Source organism: Bos indicus, chromosome 3 (genome assembly GCF_029378745.1).
Source record: "Bos indicus isolate NIAB-ARS_2022 breed Sahiwal x Tharparkar chromosome 3, NIAB-ARS_B.indTharparkar_mat_pri_1.0, whole genome shotgun sequence".
Classification (NCBI taxonomy): domain Eukaryota; kingdom Metazoa; phylum Chordata; class Mammalia; order Artiodactyla; family Bovidae; genus Bos; species Bos indicus.
In genome coordinates this window covers 41,854,967-41,872,934 of record NC_091762.1, presented here as the reverse complement: position 1 = coordinate 41,872,934, position 17,968 = coordinate 41,854,967, and the positions used below count along the sequence as shown (strand labels likewise).

Sequence of the window (17,968 nt, the reverse complement as noted above, 5' to 3'; positions counted from 1 at the left end):
ACAATATCCATCTAGCTCAAGGAGGGTGAGGCTGTTTTTAGAGCAAGTTTTCTATGCATTCCAACCAGCTAATGGTCAGTTTCAGTGGAGAGATGATTGATGTCCCCATTGAGTCCTGAACCTTATGCATATGGGCCGATGAACAGTTATTTCTAGCTGAGTGTCATGGTGGCTGTCCGTTGTACTCAGTGTCTTATTTGTATTAATAAGACAGCTGAAGTCACACCTACTTGAAAATGCTTGGTCATTAGTGTCTTCCGGTCATCTTCAATCTGCCGAAACTTGGCTTTCAGCCCTTTCATTTGTGTTTCCATTTTTAGGACGTATTGGAAATCTCTTTGAGTTCTCAAGTTTAAGACTTCAATAGATTGGGACATATTCTGAACCTGTTAAACAAGAACACTGGCTGTACATTATTGTCTATACTACTGAGGTATATGCAAAAAAAAAAATCAGTTTTTTCCACTAATAAAACTGGCAGTGCCAAATCCATAATTACATTTCCACAGGACATACTTTCAGAAGGCAATTCTTCATACGAAACATTCCAATAATGTAGCAAAAGAAAATTACTGCTAGGCAGGAAATAATAAAATGAACATTCTAGCATTAGAAATGACTAAATATAAATAAGAATTTGATATATCATAATAATAAATTAAAAAAAAAAAAGAATATTCATTCCAGGGCTTAGTAAGCTTATGATGGCTCAATCTGTTAAATGTTAAGATAAGTTGTTTCTATCAGTACTAAATCTGACATCCTCAAAGTCTGGGATGCAGAGCAATTTTGGGGGTAGTGAAGTGTCCAACAGATCTAGAATGCATTTATTCCAGTACAGTCACTTCAGGCTGCATGTGCTGTACTCCCAGGGGTGAGGCTGAATTGAGCAAGATGAATGGTAGTAGGGCTGGGACACCTCCTAACTTGGAGAGGGTACTGTTGAAGAGACCTGGAAATCCCTTTGCTGTTCACCTTTAACTGTCACAACATTATAAATTTGCTATTCCCCAATACAAAATGAAAAATTTTAAATGATGTGCATCAAGATATGGAAGGATTATAAGAGTACATATTAAGTGGTTGATATTATTTTCCTGGTGGGTGGTGAGATATGGGTGAGAAGAGAAGTAACAAAATAAATATTGCAGAAAGATGTCCCTGGTAATTATTATATAGAAATCCATCTGCATAGAATTATATTTTTACTTACATAAATGAATATATGAAAGCATGGTCAAAAATGGTGAGATTCCAGGTGGGTTTTGCTTCATTTGGGCTTCCCTGGTAGCTCATCTGGTTAAGAATCTGCCTGCAATTCGGGACACCCTGGGTTCGATCCCTGGGTTGGGAAGATCCCCTGGAGAACGGAACAGCTACCCACTCCAGTATTCTGGCCAGGAGAATTCCATGGACTGTATAGTTCATGTGGTCACAGAGTCCAACTCAGCTGAGTGACTTTCACTTGCTTCATTTAATATATTTTAATCTGTTATTCCATATGTTTTAAAATAAACATGTATTATTTATATAACACATAAAAACTTATTTTCATTGTAAAACTTGTGAATTACAAATAAGAAAGGGATGATTTGTTCAAAGAAAAATTTCTATCATCAGGTAAAGTCACAGAGCTTAGTGGACCAGCTACTTTTAAAGAGCCCATTGTCAATATATCCCTCAGATCTAGACTATTCAGAAAAGATAGTGAATTCTTCTGCTTTGGCTTGCCTCAGTTCCTCCACTATTTTTTCCCCAGAGGTCATATTTTTCTGTTTCTCTTTCAGCTGTCTTAATGGATAGTCCTGTCCTTTACAAATCTTGTCTTTCAAGACATACTACAATCTCACTTATATTAACCTAATTGTGAATTGTGTGTGAATGGGAAGCACAAAAGTGGCTGTCCTTCTGTAAATTCCCTGAGGTTAGATGCTGTGTCTTATTCATACCTTTTACTCCCAAGACCTTACACAGAACCCGGGATGGAATAATTGCTCAATAAATATCTACTGGGTAAAATTATCTTATTTTTATCTATTGGGTAAAATTACCACAGACTTGTCTAACTCCATGAAACTGTGAGCCATGCCATGTAGGGCCACCCAAGACAGATGGGTCATGGTGGAGAGTTCTGACAAAATGTAGTGCACTAGACAAAGGAATGGCAAACCACTTCAGTATTTTTGCCTTGAGAACCCCATGAACATTATGAAAAGGCAAAAAAGATAAGACACTGAAAGATGAACTCCCTAGGTCGTTAGGTGCACAATATGCTACTGGAGATCAGAGGAGAAATAACTCCAGAGAATGAAGAGAGGGAGCCAAAGCAAAAACAACACCCAGTTGTGGATGTGACTGGTGATGGAAGCAAGGTCTGATGCTGTAAAGAGCAATATTGCATAGGAACATGGAATTTAGGTCCATGAATCAGAACAAATTCGAAGTGGTCAAACAGGAGATGATAAGAGTGAACGTTGACGTTTTAGGAATCAGAGAACTAAAATGGACTGGAATGTGTGAATTTAACTCAGACGACCATTATGTCTACTACTATGAGTAAGAATCTCTTAGAAGAAATGGAGTAGCCATCATAGTCAACAAAAGAGTCTGAAATGCAGTACTTGGATGCAATCTCAAAAATGACAGAATGATCTCTGTTCATTTCCAAGGCAAACCATTCAATATCATGGTAATCCAAGTCTATGCCCCAACCAGTAATGCTGAAGAAGCTGAAATTGAATAGTTTTATGAAGACCTATAAGACCTTCTAGAACCAACACCCAAAAAAGATGTCCTTTTCATTATAGGGGACTGGAATGCAAAAGTAGGAAGTCAAGAAACACCTGGAGTAACAGGCAAATTTGGCCTTGGAATACACAATGAAGCAGGGCAAAGACTAATAGAGTTTTGCCAAGAGAACACACTGGTCATAGCAAACACCCTCTTCCAACAACACAAGAGAACACTGTACACATGGACATCACCAGATGGTCAACACCAAAATCAGATTGATTATATTCTTTGCAGCTGAAGATGGAGAAACTCTATACAGTCAGCAAAAACAAGACCGGGAGCTGACTGTGGCTCAGATCATGAACTCCTTATTGCCAAATTCAGACTTAAATTGGAGAAAGTCGGGAAAACCACTAGAAAATTTAGGTATGCCCTAAATCAAAACCCTAATGATTGTACAGTAGAAGTGAGATATAGATTTAAGGGACTAGATCTGATAGACAGAGTGCCTGGTGAACTATGGACAGAGGTTCATGACATCGTACAAGAGACAGGGAGCAAGACCATCCCCATGGAAAAGAAATGCAAAAAAGCAAAATGGCTGTCTGAGGAGGCCTTACAAATAGCTGTGAAAGAGAAGTAAAACGCAAAGGAGAAAAGGAAATATATAAACATCTAAATGCAGAGTTCCAAAGAATAGCAAGAAGAGATAAGAAAGCCTTCCTCAGTGATCAGTGCAAAGAAATAGAGGAAAACAATTGAATGGGAAAGACTAGAGATCTCTTCAAGAAAACTAGAGATACCAAGGGAACATTTCATGCTAAGATGGGCTCAATGAAGGACAGAAATGCTGTGAAACTAAGAGAAGCAGAAGATATTAAGAAGAAATGGCAAGAATACACAGAAGAACTGTACAAAACAGATCTTCACGACCCAGATAATCATGATGATGTGATCACTCACCTATAACCAGACATCCTGGAATATAAAGTCAAGTGAGCCTTAGGAAGAATCACTACGAACAAAGCTAGTGGAGGTGATGGAATTCCATTTGAGCTCTTTCAAATCCTAAAATTTGATGCTGTGAAAGTGCTGCCCTCAATATGCCAGCAAATTTGGAAAACTTAGCAGTGGCCACAGAACTGGAAAAGGTCAGATTTCATTCCAATTCCAAAGGCAATGCCAAAGAATGCTCAAACTACCGCACAGTTGCACTCATCTCCCACACTAATAAAATAATGCTCAAAATTCTCCAAGTCAGGCTTCAGCAATAAGTGAACCATGAACTTCCAGATGTTCAAGCTGGTTTTAAAAAGGCAGAGGAACCATAGATCAAATTGCCAACATCCACTGGATCATCGAAAAAGCAAGAGAGTTCCATAAAAACATCTATGTCTGCTTTATTGATTATGCCAAAGCCTTTGTGTGGATCACCACAAACTGTGGAAAATTCTTCAAGAGATGGGAATACCAGACCACCTGACCTTCCTTTTGAGAAACCTGTATGCAGGTCAGGAAGCAACAGTTAGAACTGGACATGGAAGAACAGACTGGTTCCAAATAGGAAAAGGAGTACATCAAGGCTGTATATTGTCACCCTGCCTATTTAACTTCTATGCAGAGTACATCATGAGAAACGCTGGGCTGGAAGAAGCACAAGCTGGAATCAAGATTGCCAGGCAAAATATCAGTAATCTCAGATATGCAGATGATACCACCCTTATGGCAGAAAGTGAAGAGGAACTAAAGAGTTTTTTGATGAAAGTGAAAGAGGACTGTGAAAAAGTTGGTATAAAGCTCAACATTCAGAAAACGAAGATCATGGCATCTGGTCCCATCACTTCATGGCAAATAGATGGAGAAACAGTGGAAATAGTGGCAGACTTTATTTTGGGGGGGCTTCAAAATGACTGCAGATGGTGATTGCAGCCATGAAATTAAAAGATGCTTCCTCCTTGGAGGAAAAGTTATGACCAACCTAGATAGCATATTAAAAAGCAGAGACATTACTTTGCTAACAAAGGTCCATTTAGTCAAGGCTATGGTTTTTCCAGTAGTCACGTATGGATGTGAGAGTTGGACTATAAGGAAAGCTGAGCACTGAAGAATTGATGCTTTTGAACTGTGGTGTTGGAGAAGACTTTTGAGAGTCCTTTGGACTGCAAGGAGATCCAACCAGTCCATCCTAAAGGAGATCAGTCCTGGGTGTTCATTGGAAGGACTGATGTTGAAGCTGAAACTCCAATACTTTGGCCACCTGATGTGAAGAGGTGACTCATTTGAAAGGTCCCTGATGCTGGGAAAGATTGAAGGCAGGAGGAGAAGGAGACATAGACCATGTGGTGGCTGGATGGCATCACTGACTCAGTGGGCATGAGTTTGAGTAAACTCTGGGTGTTGGTAATGGATAGGGAAGCCTGGCATGCTGCTGTCCATGGTGTCACAAGGAGTAGGATATGACTGAGCGACTGAACAGAACTGAAAATTATCTTTGGCTTTCAGTAGCAATAAAAGGTAACAAGTTAATATTTTAAGAAATATGTCTTTCTCCTGTCATTGGTTAGGCTATAGTATTACATGGCTCTGAAATATTTCTTAATTTACTATCATTCCTACATTCAGAAAGCTTTGTTTAAAAAAATCTTTGATTCAGCACAAAATTACTGAGGCAACATTGAAAGCCTGGTGACTGCATCTTAGATAAATGCAGTGCTTTCAAAATAATTTTCAGCTCCCTTATGGTTAAGCATGAAAGAGGAAAAGCCATTTGTGTTAAAGAAACACTTGACACATTTAAATGCGGTATTTGTCTATGAAGACAGTCATCATTTGCATGGCCAATATTCTCCTAGGATTTCTGTGTACTTTGGTAGAGTCCACAGAGTTAAGGAAGATCCCCTGGAGGAGGGCACGGCAACCCACTCCAGTATTCCTTTCTGGAGAATCCCTGTGGACAGAGAAGTCTGGTGGGCTATAGACCATGGGGCCGGAAAGAGTCGGACCTGACTGAGTAACTAAGCACAGCACACAGAGTTAGAAATTGATAGACAAGTGAGATATTATGGATAGTTAAAACACCCTCTCTTTTATTTTGCCTCTAAGTTACCCTATGAAGTTAATTTTCAACTTTATTTGTGTTATGGGAAAATGTACTGAGAGAATTTTTGCTGAGACTTAATTGTGACCTTCAATATTGAATAATCATATATAATTATAAGAACTACCTTTGGGATGTGACTAGAGATGGAATAGTCTAGTTGGGAAGGATGGTTCTGGGCTGCCTTTTGCTCTTCCTGATGGCTGTACCTCAGACCATTTACTTTCCCACTGGTCATGGAGACCCACTGAGAATCAGTTTCTTGCTGAGACTAGAGACTGGACCCCCACCAGCATTACACTTGTGGGAAGGAGACTTCCTCCTCTGTTAGTCTGCTTATCACTGATGTTCTTCCATTCAGCTGCCTACTCATGTCTCTCTCCACGGTGTGGCAAGCTTATTGTCCCCCTTCATTCATAGTTTTTTTTTTTTTTTTTAATTCTTTATTTATCCTGTTAATTAGGATAAAGGAAATATCTGAGTCCTTTCTAAACTTAAACACAAATTAACTTAGATTTTCACCCCCATTTATGATTAGCGTCCAACTCTTTGCAGACCCCATGGACCGTAGCTGGCCAGGCCCCTCTGTACATGGAATTCTCCAGGCAAGAATACTGGAATGGTTGCCATTCCCTTCTCCAGGGGATTTTCCTGATCCAGGAATCAAAGCTGGGTCTTCCGCTTTGCAGGCAGATTTTTTACTGTCTGAGCCACCAGAGAGGCCATGATTAATGCAGAGGCTACTTAAAAAATTAATAATAAAGCCCTACAGTTCAGTATGCTTGGATAGCATTGGGGTTAACACAACTAAACAGGTATTTCATTACTGTAGGTCTCCACGGATCCTTTAATATTAAACTCTGTGATGGAAATCTTCAAGAGTGATGTATCATGTACTGTTGTTTAAAATTATTTTATTGGAAGGATGTCACCAGCTTCCTCTTCCAAAAATCACATTTTAGGCAATATTGACCTAGACAATGGAGGTATGTACAGAGAAGCTAAATAGCTGACAGACAAACTTTTTTTAGGTAAAAGATTTTAGCTGGGACACACTAAGGCCTGATGTATTGTAAAACCAATTGTAATCTTTCTAATATTTAGAAGTATAAATGTACTTGTTTAAAATATTTTACAGAGCTTGTATTAAATAATTGTGGGTACCATAAGTGGCATTTTGAATGACGCTGGCATGGTGTTAGAAAATGCAAAATTGATCTGGTATGGATTCACAGTCTACTGATTGAGTGGCAATGATAAGGTTTTTAGCCTCAAAGAGCACCATTTTCCTTTTAGGTAAACTTCGAAGGACATCTGCCTGCTATGAAATTGGAATGGAGCAGATACAAATATAATAGATGGGAACTATTGTTATTAATATTATTCTTATTATGAGTATTCCCTTATATGATTAAATCAATCCTTTGGTTAATAGTGAAATGGGCTACTTAATGGTCAGGCTTCTATTTGCTGTCTGGTACCTTGGATATTTGTAAAGCTATGAAGTCAATAGGGGCTTCCCTGGTGGCTCAGATAGTAAAGAATTTGCCTGCAATGCGGGAGACCCAGTTTTCATCCCTGGGATGGGAAGATCCCCTGGAGAAAGAAATGGCAACACTGTAGTATTCTTGCCTGTAGAATCCCATGGACAGAGGAGCCTGGTAGGCTATAGTCCTTGGGATCGCAAAGTGTCACAAAGAAGTGACTGAGCCACTGACCATTTCACGTTTTCAGAGAAGTCAGCAAGGGACTGGCTGAATCTGAGTGAACTCCGGGAGTTGGTGATGGAGAGGGAGGCCTGGCGTGCTGCGATTCATGGGGTCGCAAAGAGTCGGACACGACTGCGTGACTGAACTGAACTGAAGATACTGTTAATAAATTTTGTCTTTTGTCATTTAGGTATTGAATTTTTAAAGATGTAATTTTCTAGAATTTCTTTAAAGCTAAACAAATTGCCTATTGAATGGTGTGGTCATATAAATTTCAGTGATTGCTTTCAATCGGTTACCTTTAGTTGTACTCTTCTTGCCTCATTCGTCCTTCACAAATTTTAGGTTTTATTATAGCTCTGGAATACATTTCACTCTGGACATGTAGAGAGTATTATCTACTTCCTGACTTTCCCAGTTTATTTTAATTTTTCAACTGATTTTTGAGCCAATGTCTATTTTTAGATGTGTGTATGCAATAATATTGGAGAAGGCAATGCACCCCACTCCAGTGACTCTTGCCTGGAAAATCCCATGGACGGAGGAGCCTGGTGGGCTGCAGTCCATGGGGTCGCTGGGAGTCGGTCACCACTGAGCGACTTCACTTTCACTTTTCACTTTCATACATTGGAGAAGGAAATGGCAGCCCGTTCCAGTGTTCTTGCCTGGAGAATCCCAGGGACGGGGGAGCCTGGTGGGCTGCCGTCTATGGGGTCACACAGAGTCAGACACGACTGAAGTGACTTAGCATAGCATGCAATAATATACTTAAAATAGTAATACAAATAAGACAGTCATGTCTAAGAAAATGTTTCTCATCAAACTTGTAGAAAGAAGATATTTTTTGTGTGTAGAAAAGAAGATTGGAGTAGAAAGTAATCTGAGAAGAAATACAAACTAATAGAAAAGCAAAATTGGACTTAAAAGATTAAATCTTTTTACCAGCCTAATTAATTTCGTTAGTAACCAAACAATACTAAACTGCATGTTTCAATTTTTTTCAGAGATATAAAGAAAATCTAGATTGGAAAACAATACACAAGAATAACCATAGTTCATATGTCATGATTTCTAACAGGTGATAGCTGGAGTCATTAACTTGAATGACAATTAAATTTGCTCTTGTCTGGGAGACAGATTTTGAAAGAACAGGGAAGACTGGATCTTGTTTAAAAAGAGTCTTAAGAAAAGAGAGCAAATAGATGATGATAACTCTGAGGATAAGGGCATCAGAAAGACTAATCTCTGTATGAAAATATGAAAAAAAATCTTAAAATCTTAGGGCATCAAAACACTTTCAAATAATGTACACTGAGGAAAGTTATTTTATTTATGTGGCAGTGGAAGAGAGTTACTGCAGCTTAAATTCCATAAAATAGGAATGTCTGTATTAACAGATTCAATGCTTTCATTTTTCTAGTTTCTCTATTTTCTGTTAAAGCTTCCTATTTTGTGCCATAATTGTGTAGATGATCATGGAAATGATATTACACAGAGTGAATTGTTGAGCATGATATCCTCTGAAAACACATACTACCTAATTTATCTTATTATCCCCAAGGGTATTTAAAGTTCAAATATGTTGTCATCCTTCCATGAGTCTGGCCACTCCGGCTGTCCAACTATATTCAGGGACTGACACAGTGAAAGTCTGAATGAGAAAAATTGAAAGAACCATTCATTGTTTTTTTTCTTTTGTCTCTAAACTAAACATAAATAACCTTTCATGAGATGACTTTCATCTGTGAAAGAGAATAAATCAAGGGCATTCTGCATTTGATTGTTATGGATCCAGCTTAAGTAAATTATATGGAGAGAATGCTCTTGAATGAAATTGAAGAACTTAATGTTCAAAGGAATGACTTAGAGGATGATGATAAATACTTAGAATTATTCATTATCTGTCCAGATAGCTTGCATATTGTATGCCATTATTTTTACTTCCTTGCAAGGTTGTTAATGAGATCCAAAAGTATGAGCTCAATGAGTTTAGTGTGATCTTGACAGCTGAGGCTAAATTTCTGACACAGGAATAAGGCTTTGTACTGTTTTTTTTTCTTAAGGGGAGATCAATTGGATATTGAGAAATATGATGGAAATTAGTCTTAGAGCAAGATTGGAAACAGTAAGAGTCATAAATAGAACAGTAGAGCAGGAATCTTGAGGTACTGCTTTCAAGGGGGTAAAACATTTATTTGAGAAGGGGGAAAAATTGAAAGACTCCTCCTTACGCTAACCTGCTTTCCCATATTTCCTTTACAAAGAATGGTAGATTTCAGTAAGAATATTCACAGGGGATAGAGGACACCTACCTTTTCCAGCAGCTGGCGAAGCTGCCTGCTTTTGGCATCCCGGGAACACAGGTTTTGTTCTGGAGCAACCACTGTGCAAATGCATCGTCCATCAGGATCCTGTGCTGAGCTATATACCTGCCACCCTTCTTTGGGACTAATCTGAGTCTGAGGAAACCAACAGCAAACATACAAAACACACAGAGAGTTAAAGAGAGCATGAATTTGCATAATTTTAGGCAAAGTATCTTTTTATTTTTACAGTTTTTCTCTAAATAGTTTTCTCTTAAATAGTTTTTCTCTAAGTTAAAAACGAGATTGAACAATTCAAGTAGGCAGCACATGTTCATTCACTTACAACTTCCTTTTCAATGGACAGAAGGAGACTCCACCTTTTTCTTTTGGTTCCATATTATTGATTTTGACTGTATATTATTGATTGTTTATCCTACACCACTCCCTAATGCTTTCTGTCATATTTGGACATTTTAATGCAACTTTAGAAGTATCTGCTAAATACTTAGTCACATATCACCAGTCTTTCTGCATAAGATCTGTTAGTTTGTCTTTTTCAACACAAATGGTAATTAGTAGTATATATATATATTTTATGATTATAGTTCATGGGTAATCTTCTGAAGCAAAATTCTCTCCCAGAGAGCTTCCTATGTATTGAAGGGTCAATTATTAATAAAGCTGGAAAGGTATCACCTGAGAACATAGGGTAAAAGTAATTAGACCAACATTGTTTCGCAAAGGATATAGAGTCTCAGAGGAGTTAAAGATAGTATTTTGGCAGAGGCCAAATTACTCTGGCAATATTGATCTTCCCAGATTACTTTTATGCACTTATCACCTGCCTCCCTAGAAGCTTATCTCAAAATGATGTTTCTGTTCTATTGCAGTCTGCCTCCTATTTATGTTTCTAGTTTTACCCCCTGTATCTTCCTATAAGAAACTTTTTTCCATCCAAATTGGTCTTGGTGTGTCCTGAAAGCATGCCCACCTAGATTCACACCTTTGTATATTTTACTCATTTTGTTCTATTTGAAATACCTCCCTAATAAACCTTCAATTATTCAGCCCTTATGGTTTCCCCTTGGGATTCCCTGGTGGCTAAGCTGTAAAGAATCCACTTGCAATGCAGGAGACCTGGGTTCGATCCCTGGGTTGGGAAGATCCTTTGGAGAAGGAAATGGCTGCACACACTAGTATTCTTGCCTGGAAAATTCTACGGACTGTCTAGTCCATGGGTTGGCAAAGAGTCGGACATGACTGAGAGAGTTTCAGTTTCACTTTATGGTTTCCCTGGTGGCTTAGTGGTAAAGAATCCACCTACAATGCAAGGGACATGGGAGACATGGGTTCAGTCCCTCGGTCAGGAATGTCCTCTGGAGGAGGAAATAGCAATCCACTCCAGTATTCTTGCCAGGAAAATCCCATGGACAGAGGACTGTGGCAGGCTATAGTCCTTGGGGGTCTCAAAGACTTGGACACAACTGAGCATCTGATAGAGTGCCTGATGAACTATGGAATGAGGTTCATGACATTGTACAGGAGACAGGGATCAAGACCATTCCCATGGAAAAGAAATGCAAAAAAGCAAAATGGCTGTCTGGGGAGGCCTTACAAATAGCTATGAAAAGAAGAGAAATGAAAAGCAAAGGAGAAAAGGAAAGATATAAACATCTGAATGCAGAGTTCCAAAGAATAGCAAGAAGAGATAAGAAAGCCTTCTTCAGCGATCAATGCAAAGAAATAGAGGAAAACAACAGAATGGGAAAGACTAGGGATCTCTTCAAGAAAGTCAGAGATACCAAAGGAACATTTCATGCAAAGATGAGCTCGATAAAGGACAGAAATGGTATGGACCTAACAGAAGCAGAAGATATTAAGAAGAGATGGCAAGAATACACAGAAGAACTGTACAAAAAAGATCTTCACGACCCAGTTAATCACAATGGTGTGATCACTGACCTAGAGCCAGACATCCTGGAATGTGAAGTCAAGTGGGCCTTAGAAAGCATCACTACGAACAAAGCTAGTGGAGGTGATGGAATTCCAGTTGAGCTATTCCAAATCCTGAAAGATGATGCTGTGAAAGTGCTGCGCTCAATATGCCAACAAATTTGGAAAACTCAGCAGTGGCCCAGGCTTCAGCAATATGTGAACCGTGAACTTCCTGATGTTCAAGCTGGTTTTAGAAAAGGCAGAGGAACCAGAGATCAAATTGCCAACATCCGCTGGATCATAGAAAAAGCAAAAGAGTTCCAGAAAAACATTTATTTCTGCTTTATTGACCATGCCAAAGCCTTTGACTGTGTGGATCACAATAAACTGTGGAAAATTCTGAAAGAGATGGGAATACCAGACCACCTGACCTGCCTCTTGAGAAATTTGTATGCAGGTCAGGAAGCAACAGTTAGAACTAGACATGGAACAACAGACTGGTTCCAAATAGGAAAAGGAGTTCGTCAAGGCTGTATATTGTCACCCTGTTTATTTAACTTATACGCAGAGTACAACATGAGAAACGCTGGACTGGAAGAAACACAAACTGGAATCAAGATTGCCAGGAGAAATATCAATAACCTCAGATATGCAGATGACACCACCCTTATGACAGAAAGTGAAGAGAAACTCAAAAGCTTCTTGATGAAAGTGAAAGTGGAGAGTGAAAAAGTTGGCTTAACGCTCAACATTCAGAAAATGAAGATCATGGCTTCCGGTCCCACCACTTCATGGGAAATAGATGGGGAAACAGTGGAGACAGCGTCAGACTTTATTTTTCTGGGCTCCAAAATCACTGCAGATGGTGACTGCAGCCATGAAATTAAAAGACACTTACTCCTTGGAAGGAAAGTTATGACCAACCTAGATAGCATATTCAAAAGCAGAGACATTACTTTGCCAACAAAGGTCCGTCTAGTCAAGGCTATGGTTTTCCTGTGGTCATATGGATGTGAGAGTTGGACTGTGAAGAAAGCTGAGCACCAAAGAATTGATGCTTTTGAACTGTGGTGTTGGAGAAGACTCTTGAGAGTCCCTTGGACTGCAAGGAGATCCAACCAGTCCATTCTGAAGGAGATCAGCCCTGGGATTTCTTTGGAAGGAATGATGCTAAAGCTGAAACTCCAGTACTTTGACCACCTCATGTGAAGAGTTGACTCATTGGAAAAGACTCTGATGCTGGGAGGGATTGGGGGCAGGAGGAGAAGGGGACAACAGAGGATGAGATGGCTGGATGGCATCACTGACTCGATGGACGTGAGTCTGAGTGAACTCTGGGAGTTGGTGATGGACAGGGAGGCCTGGTGTGCTGTGATTCATGGGGTCGCAAAGAGTCGGACATGACTGAGCGACTGATCTGATCTGATCTGAGCATCTGAGACTGAGACATGGTTTCAGCCTCTTCTGAAGGATTTTCTGTACTATTCACTGGACATTTAATATGCATTGTCTAGTAGTATTATCTATCTTTCTTATGTCTTGTTTAAATATTAGTCTATATCCAACTATGGGATATATTGGCTATTTCCTGTCTGCTATATTAATTACATTCTATCAAGTACAAAAATAAGTAACTCATTTTTGCCTAGTTATTTTTCAGAAGAGCTGTGCTTTGAGCGTAGATTCTGCATTGACAATCAGAAATTGTGGTTGCCTTGAGGCAGTTTTCAGAGAGACTCTTTTTCATTCCTCCAACTGCTGAGGGTATCAGAGGCTTGACCCTCAACTGAGTTTTCTCTGGGGTTTGTTGAGGCTGAGGAATGCTGCCTGCTCAAGATTAGACCCTATTCCAAGGGACAGCTCACATGCATTGACTTGCTAATGGAAGGATACAATCAAGGATGCCAAGAATCAGGAATAATAGTTATTCCCATTTCACAGAAGAGAAAGTTAGTTAACCTGCTTAAGAATGTGCAGCTTATATGCAGTAGAGTTTTGTATGAAGCAAGAGTGGTACTGTTTAATAGATTGAGAGCCACATGGATAATTTTAAATTTTCTAGTGGGCAGGTTTAAAAAAATCAAAGGATATAAGTGAAATTAATTTAATAATATATTTTATTTAACCTGATATATACAAATATTATATATATACATATATATACAACATGTATAATCAATATAAAAAATATTCGTGAGATATTTTACATTGTTTTTCCTCCTTTTTTGTACACTGTTTGAAATTGATTGTGCATTTTACTCTCATGGCATACCTCAATTTGGACTAGCCACATTCCAGTAGCCACAGTGGCTCCCTTATTAGACTGTATAGCTATATTGTCTTGCTGTTAATTCCAATGTTATGGCCATATTAATATGATGCTGAACATCTAGATAATTATTCTTAAAGGTCAATCATATGGATACTGAAAAAACTACATAACAGATGTTACATAGACAGACTATCCAGTTTGCGTCTGAGTTTCTTTCTCCTGTGAAAATACTAGATAAATTGGTGGGCCTCTTTCTAGCTAAGCTCTGACTAACTTCTGCAACTGGGATTTGAAATTCTTCGGCTTTTCTTTGCCTTCTCCTCTATGTTTCCCAGGGAATCAAAATAAAAGGAGGTATTTCTTAAATGATCAGGAGAAGAGAGAGATGCATTTTGTCTATAAAAGAAGGTATTTAAAGACTCAGGCTGAAGGGACTAGAACAAAGGAGGATGAGAGAAGGACTGAGGGGGGTTAGAAACAAGGAGGTGAATGGTGACCAGCAGAGAACTATTTTGCATAATGCTTGGTGTAACTGCAGTGGTGTGTTTGCCTAAATGTATACTGAGGCACTTTACTTGGTAGGAAGCAGATTCTTAAGCAAACTCAGCCTGGCTGAACTCTCTACACAGAGCTGCTGTAGAATCTACTGTCTTGGAATTTGCAGAACAGATATACTCTCCTATTCTCTCCCAGGCCATAGCTTATCACATACCATCAACCAACACACAGGTTTTTTTTTTTCAAGAGCTTTAGAGATAATCACTACAGGGTGCTTAAAGTCATTCCAACACCAATCATGCAGAGGCTATAAATTTTAAACTTATGAAATTCAGATGTCATAGTCCTTGTCCTTGGTCTGTAATGAAAAGCAACTGATACCAAACCTACCTTTTAATCTCCTTTTTCAGATAATTCATAGAAGTATCCTGTGCTGCCATTTATTTCTGGGCTGTTGGATTCATTACCACTTCTTTTTTTTTTTTTTCCATTCCCCTTGCTCCTTCTTTCTAGCGTTTATGCCTGACTACTGATTAGGATAGAAAAAATGTACTTAGAATTATATATGACTAGAATAGATAGGATCTTAAAGATAGTCTTTTTTTTTTTTTTTAATAAGAAGAAAAATGCAAAGAGATTATCTACAGAATGGGGATAGGTACAGCTGAGAGGGTAACAGGCAGGAAGGCCAGGGATCTCAAAACGGAGAAAATAGCCTGTAAGTGTCAGACATTTTTCTCTCTCTTAAGCAGCAGGAGGAAACAAACTAGCGATATTTTTTCCTTCTCTATACAAATTTAAAAGGTTTCTCTTAAAATACTGTGTTGCCATAATGACACCTGGTTTCACCTGAAGTTAACCAATGCCTTTTTCTTATGGAAATGTTTGTCTTAAGCTATGCTAATGTACTATGCATTTACCCCAAACTCTGTCTTCAAGTCGGTTCAGCCTCTTGGCTCAGAACCTACTTGACAAACCAGTATGTTATACTCAGATATTGTTCCCCTAATCTATGTAAATGAGACAATTTGTATGGTGGTCTACCCTTCAAGATTCAAGTTAATCATTCTATGGCCCAGGATAAATCATTTGGTGCCAAGATTATCCCAAAATATATCTTATGGGTGAGGGGCCTGGTGCCATTCTGAGTTTTAAGACATTCCTTTCTTTCATTAACAGACTTCTAGGGACTATATGACATCCAGCTGGAGACTAGCAGGAGGGTACTCTTCTGCCCCCTTCTGATGCCTATGTCAGAAGCTTTCTCTATCTCCTTTATACTTTAATAAAACTTCATTACACAAAAGCTCTGAGCGATCAAGTCTCTGGCCCTGGATTGAATTCAATCTCCTCCGGGGGCCAAAAATCCCGGTGTCTTTGCGTGATTCAACAACAACCTTTCACAGCTTAGCAGAGTACTTTTAATGATATAATTAAAGGTTTAAGCTGAATGACTGTGTGGAACAAATATATCTTGACATAGGTCCTATAGTTTCAACTAAGCTGCTCTTGACATTGGACACAAATCTCAAATGTGTCAGAAAACTAAGGCTTCTCACTAGAATGTGTTTAGCTTTTGTATAAAGGAAAAGGGGCCGCACAATTATAATACTGACATATCTTTAACAGCAGTGCAAATACTGATTATTAAACCTGGCAGCATTAATATTGATATTTGCTTGCCAGGTGTTTGGCTAACCAGTGAGAAGCTTATCACATCTGGGCAAGGTGTCAGTTGCTCTCTGGAATGAGGGAAGCAGAAAAGGTGAGTAGAATTTGATGTTCATTTATCATTCTTCCTGAAGTGTCAGCTTAATAAGAATAGACTCTGGTCTTGTTTGTACGTTCAATTGTCTTCTTCTAAGTATTATTGAGAAGAACCCTGGCCTTATCTATACAGAGTTAGTTTGAATGATCTCAACTTTGGCAGCTTACCTCTTTGGCAAGAAAAGGTAACTCAAAAGAGAAATAAGCTAGTATAAAAGATGAGGGCTTGACAGTTGTGTGGGTTTGATAGAGATTTCTGTGTCAGGTTTAGTGATGAATGAAGGAAGCTTTGTGAGTAGCTCTAGTGTCCTCATTTGTGGCACCCATACTGGCATTGAAAAGAGGGTAAAAATAAAACCAACTAAGACCTCGGGTAGAGAGTTATATTTAGATGGGTTTTAGATACCAATGAGAAAAGACCTGCTCCCATTTTAACTTAAAAAGAAAAATGATTCCTCAAGTGTCAACATGAACCTCATGTAATAGTAATAGAAACATTTATGGAGCTCCTAGTCTTCAGTTGGCAGTTCACATGCGTTACTGCCTTTGCATATCACAGTAACTCTATGGACCAGATGGTATCATTCTGCCCATTTTACAGGTGAGGAAACTGCGAATTTGAGACAGTAAGAAATTTGCTCAAGGTCATGATGGTGGTAATCAGCAAAGCTTGGATTTGCATACTTGCAGTCTGGCATCAGAGTTTGAAAGTTTAACCACCACACTGCACCACCAGTTGTCTGAAATTCCCTTTTTTGTATAGTGATGATGATCCTCATAGCATTTTCTGAACTCCCAAGGAGCTGACTGCTTGGACCTGGAGGGTGCAGGGGTTTATTACTACCCAAAGCATTGCTATGCACAGTGATTACTGATGCAGTTCTCTGAACCTTTTGTGTTAATTAGAAGAACTAAATGAACTATTTAGCAGTTTTTAATATTACAAACTCATGAAATATTTAAGAATGCTCTAAAGAGGAGAATTAAAATGATAATTTTAACAATCGGATTTCAAGTTGGGGTTTTTTGTTTATAATTTAGTTACAAACCTATGCTTTATAAATATAGAGCTATTACTGCATGAGAAGCTCTCAGAACTTCAAGGGCTTTGTAACAGAAAAGAAAGATCCTGAAGACTGGGGTAAAAGTAAAATTATTGTATATTTCAGCATATTTTTCTTTTTCTAAGATCCCTTCTCTTGTATTTGTTTCACTTCTTTTGAACCACCTATCCTTAGGAATAGGCATCATCTTATTTATGAGGTATCTGAAATTCAAAGAACTTAAGCAATTTTTTTCCAAGTCACCTGTTTAGTAAGTGGCATCTATGGGACTTATACCAGTTTTTCTCCAGTTTTCAGCCCAGAGCTCTTTATGTTTATGCCCTGCAGATAAGTGCCTTTGTCCATTCACCAATAGCTGAAAAAACTGTAGAGGATGTGTACCCAGGCAGGTGGACGGCATTATCCAAATTGTGGAAACAGGCAGAAATTGGAACTCTAGAGGAGTGGTTAGCAGTAGTCTTGGCAGGACACAAGTGCACAGGCAGGTGAAGGGACAGAATCCTGATCCTTTGAAGAGGACAGAATCAACTAGTTGCACATTGCTAGGTCTCAGGTTTTATGCTGAGTGCCTGGGCATTTCTTAAAAG

At 38.8% G+C, this 17,968-nt stretch overlaps 1 protein-coding gene across 3 annotated transcripts in view; it reads right to left on the bottom strand.

Moving 5' to 3' along the window:
• Nucleotides 1-17,968, bottom strand: part of OLFM3 (olfactomedin 3) — a 222,479-nt gene that overhangs the window by 35,417 nt on the left and 169,094 nt on the right. For 2 of the 3 annotated variants that reach the window (XM_019958391.2, XM_019958389.2), the window contains exons 2-3: nt 9,852-9,998; nt 231-386 (exon numbers count right to left, since the gene is read on the bottom strand). In XM_019958391.2, the coding sequence (XP_019813950.1) occupies nt 231-386; nt 9,852-9,998 (303 nt within the window). The remainder of the gene's footprint in view (nt 1-230; nt 387-9,851; nt 9,999-17,968) is intronic. The other variant, XM_070786019.1, reaches the window with a different exon arrangement.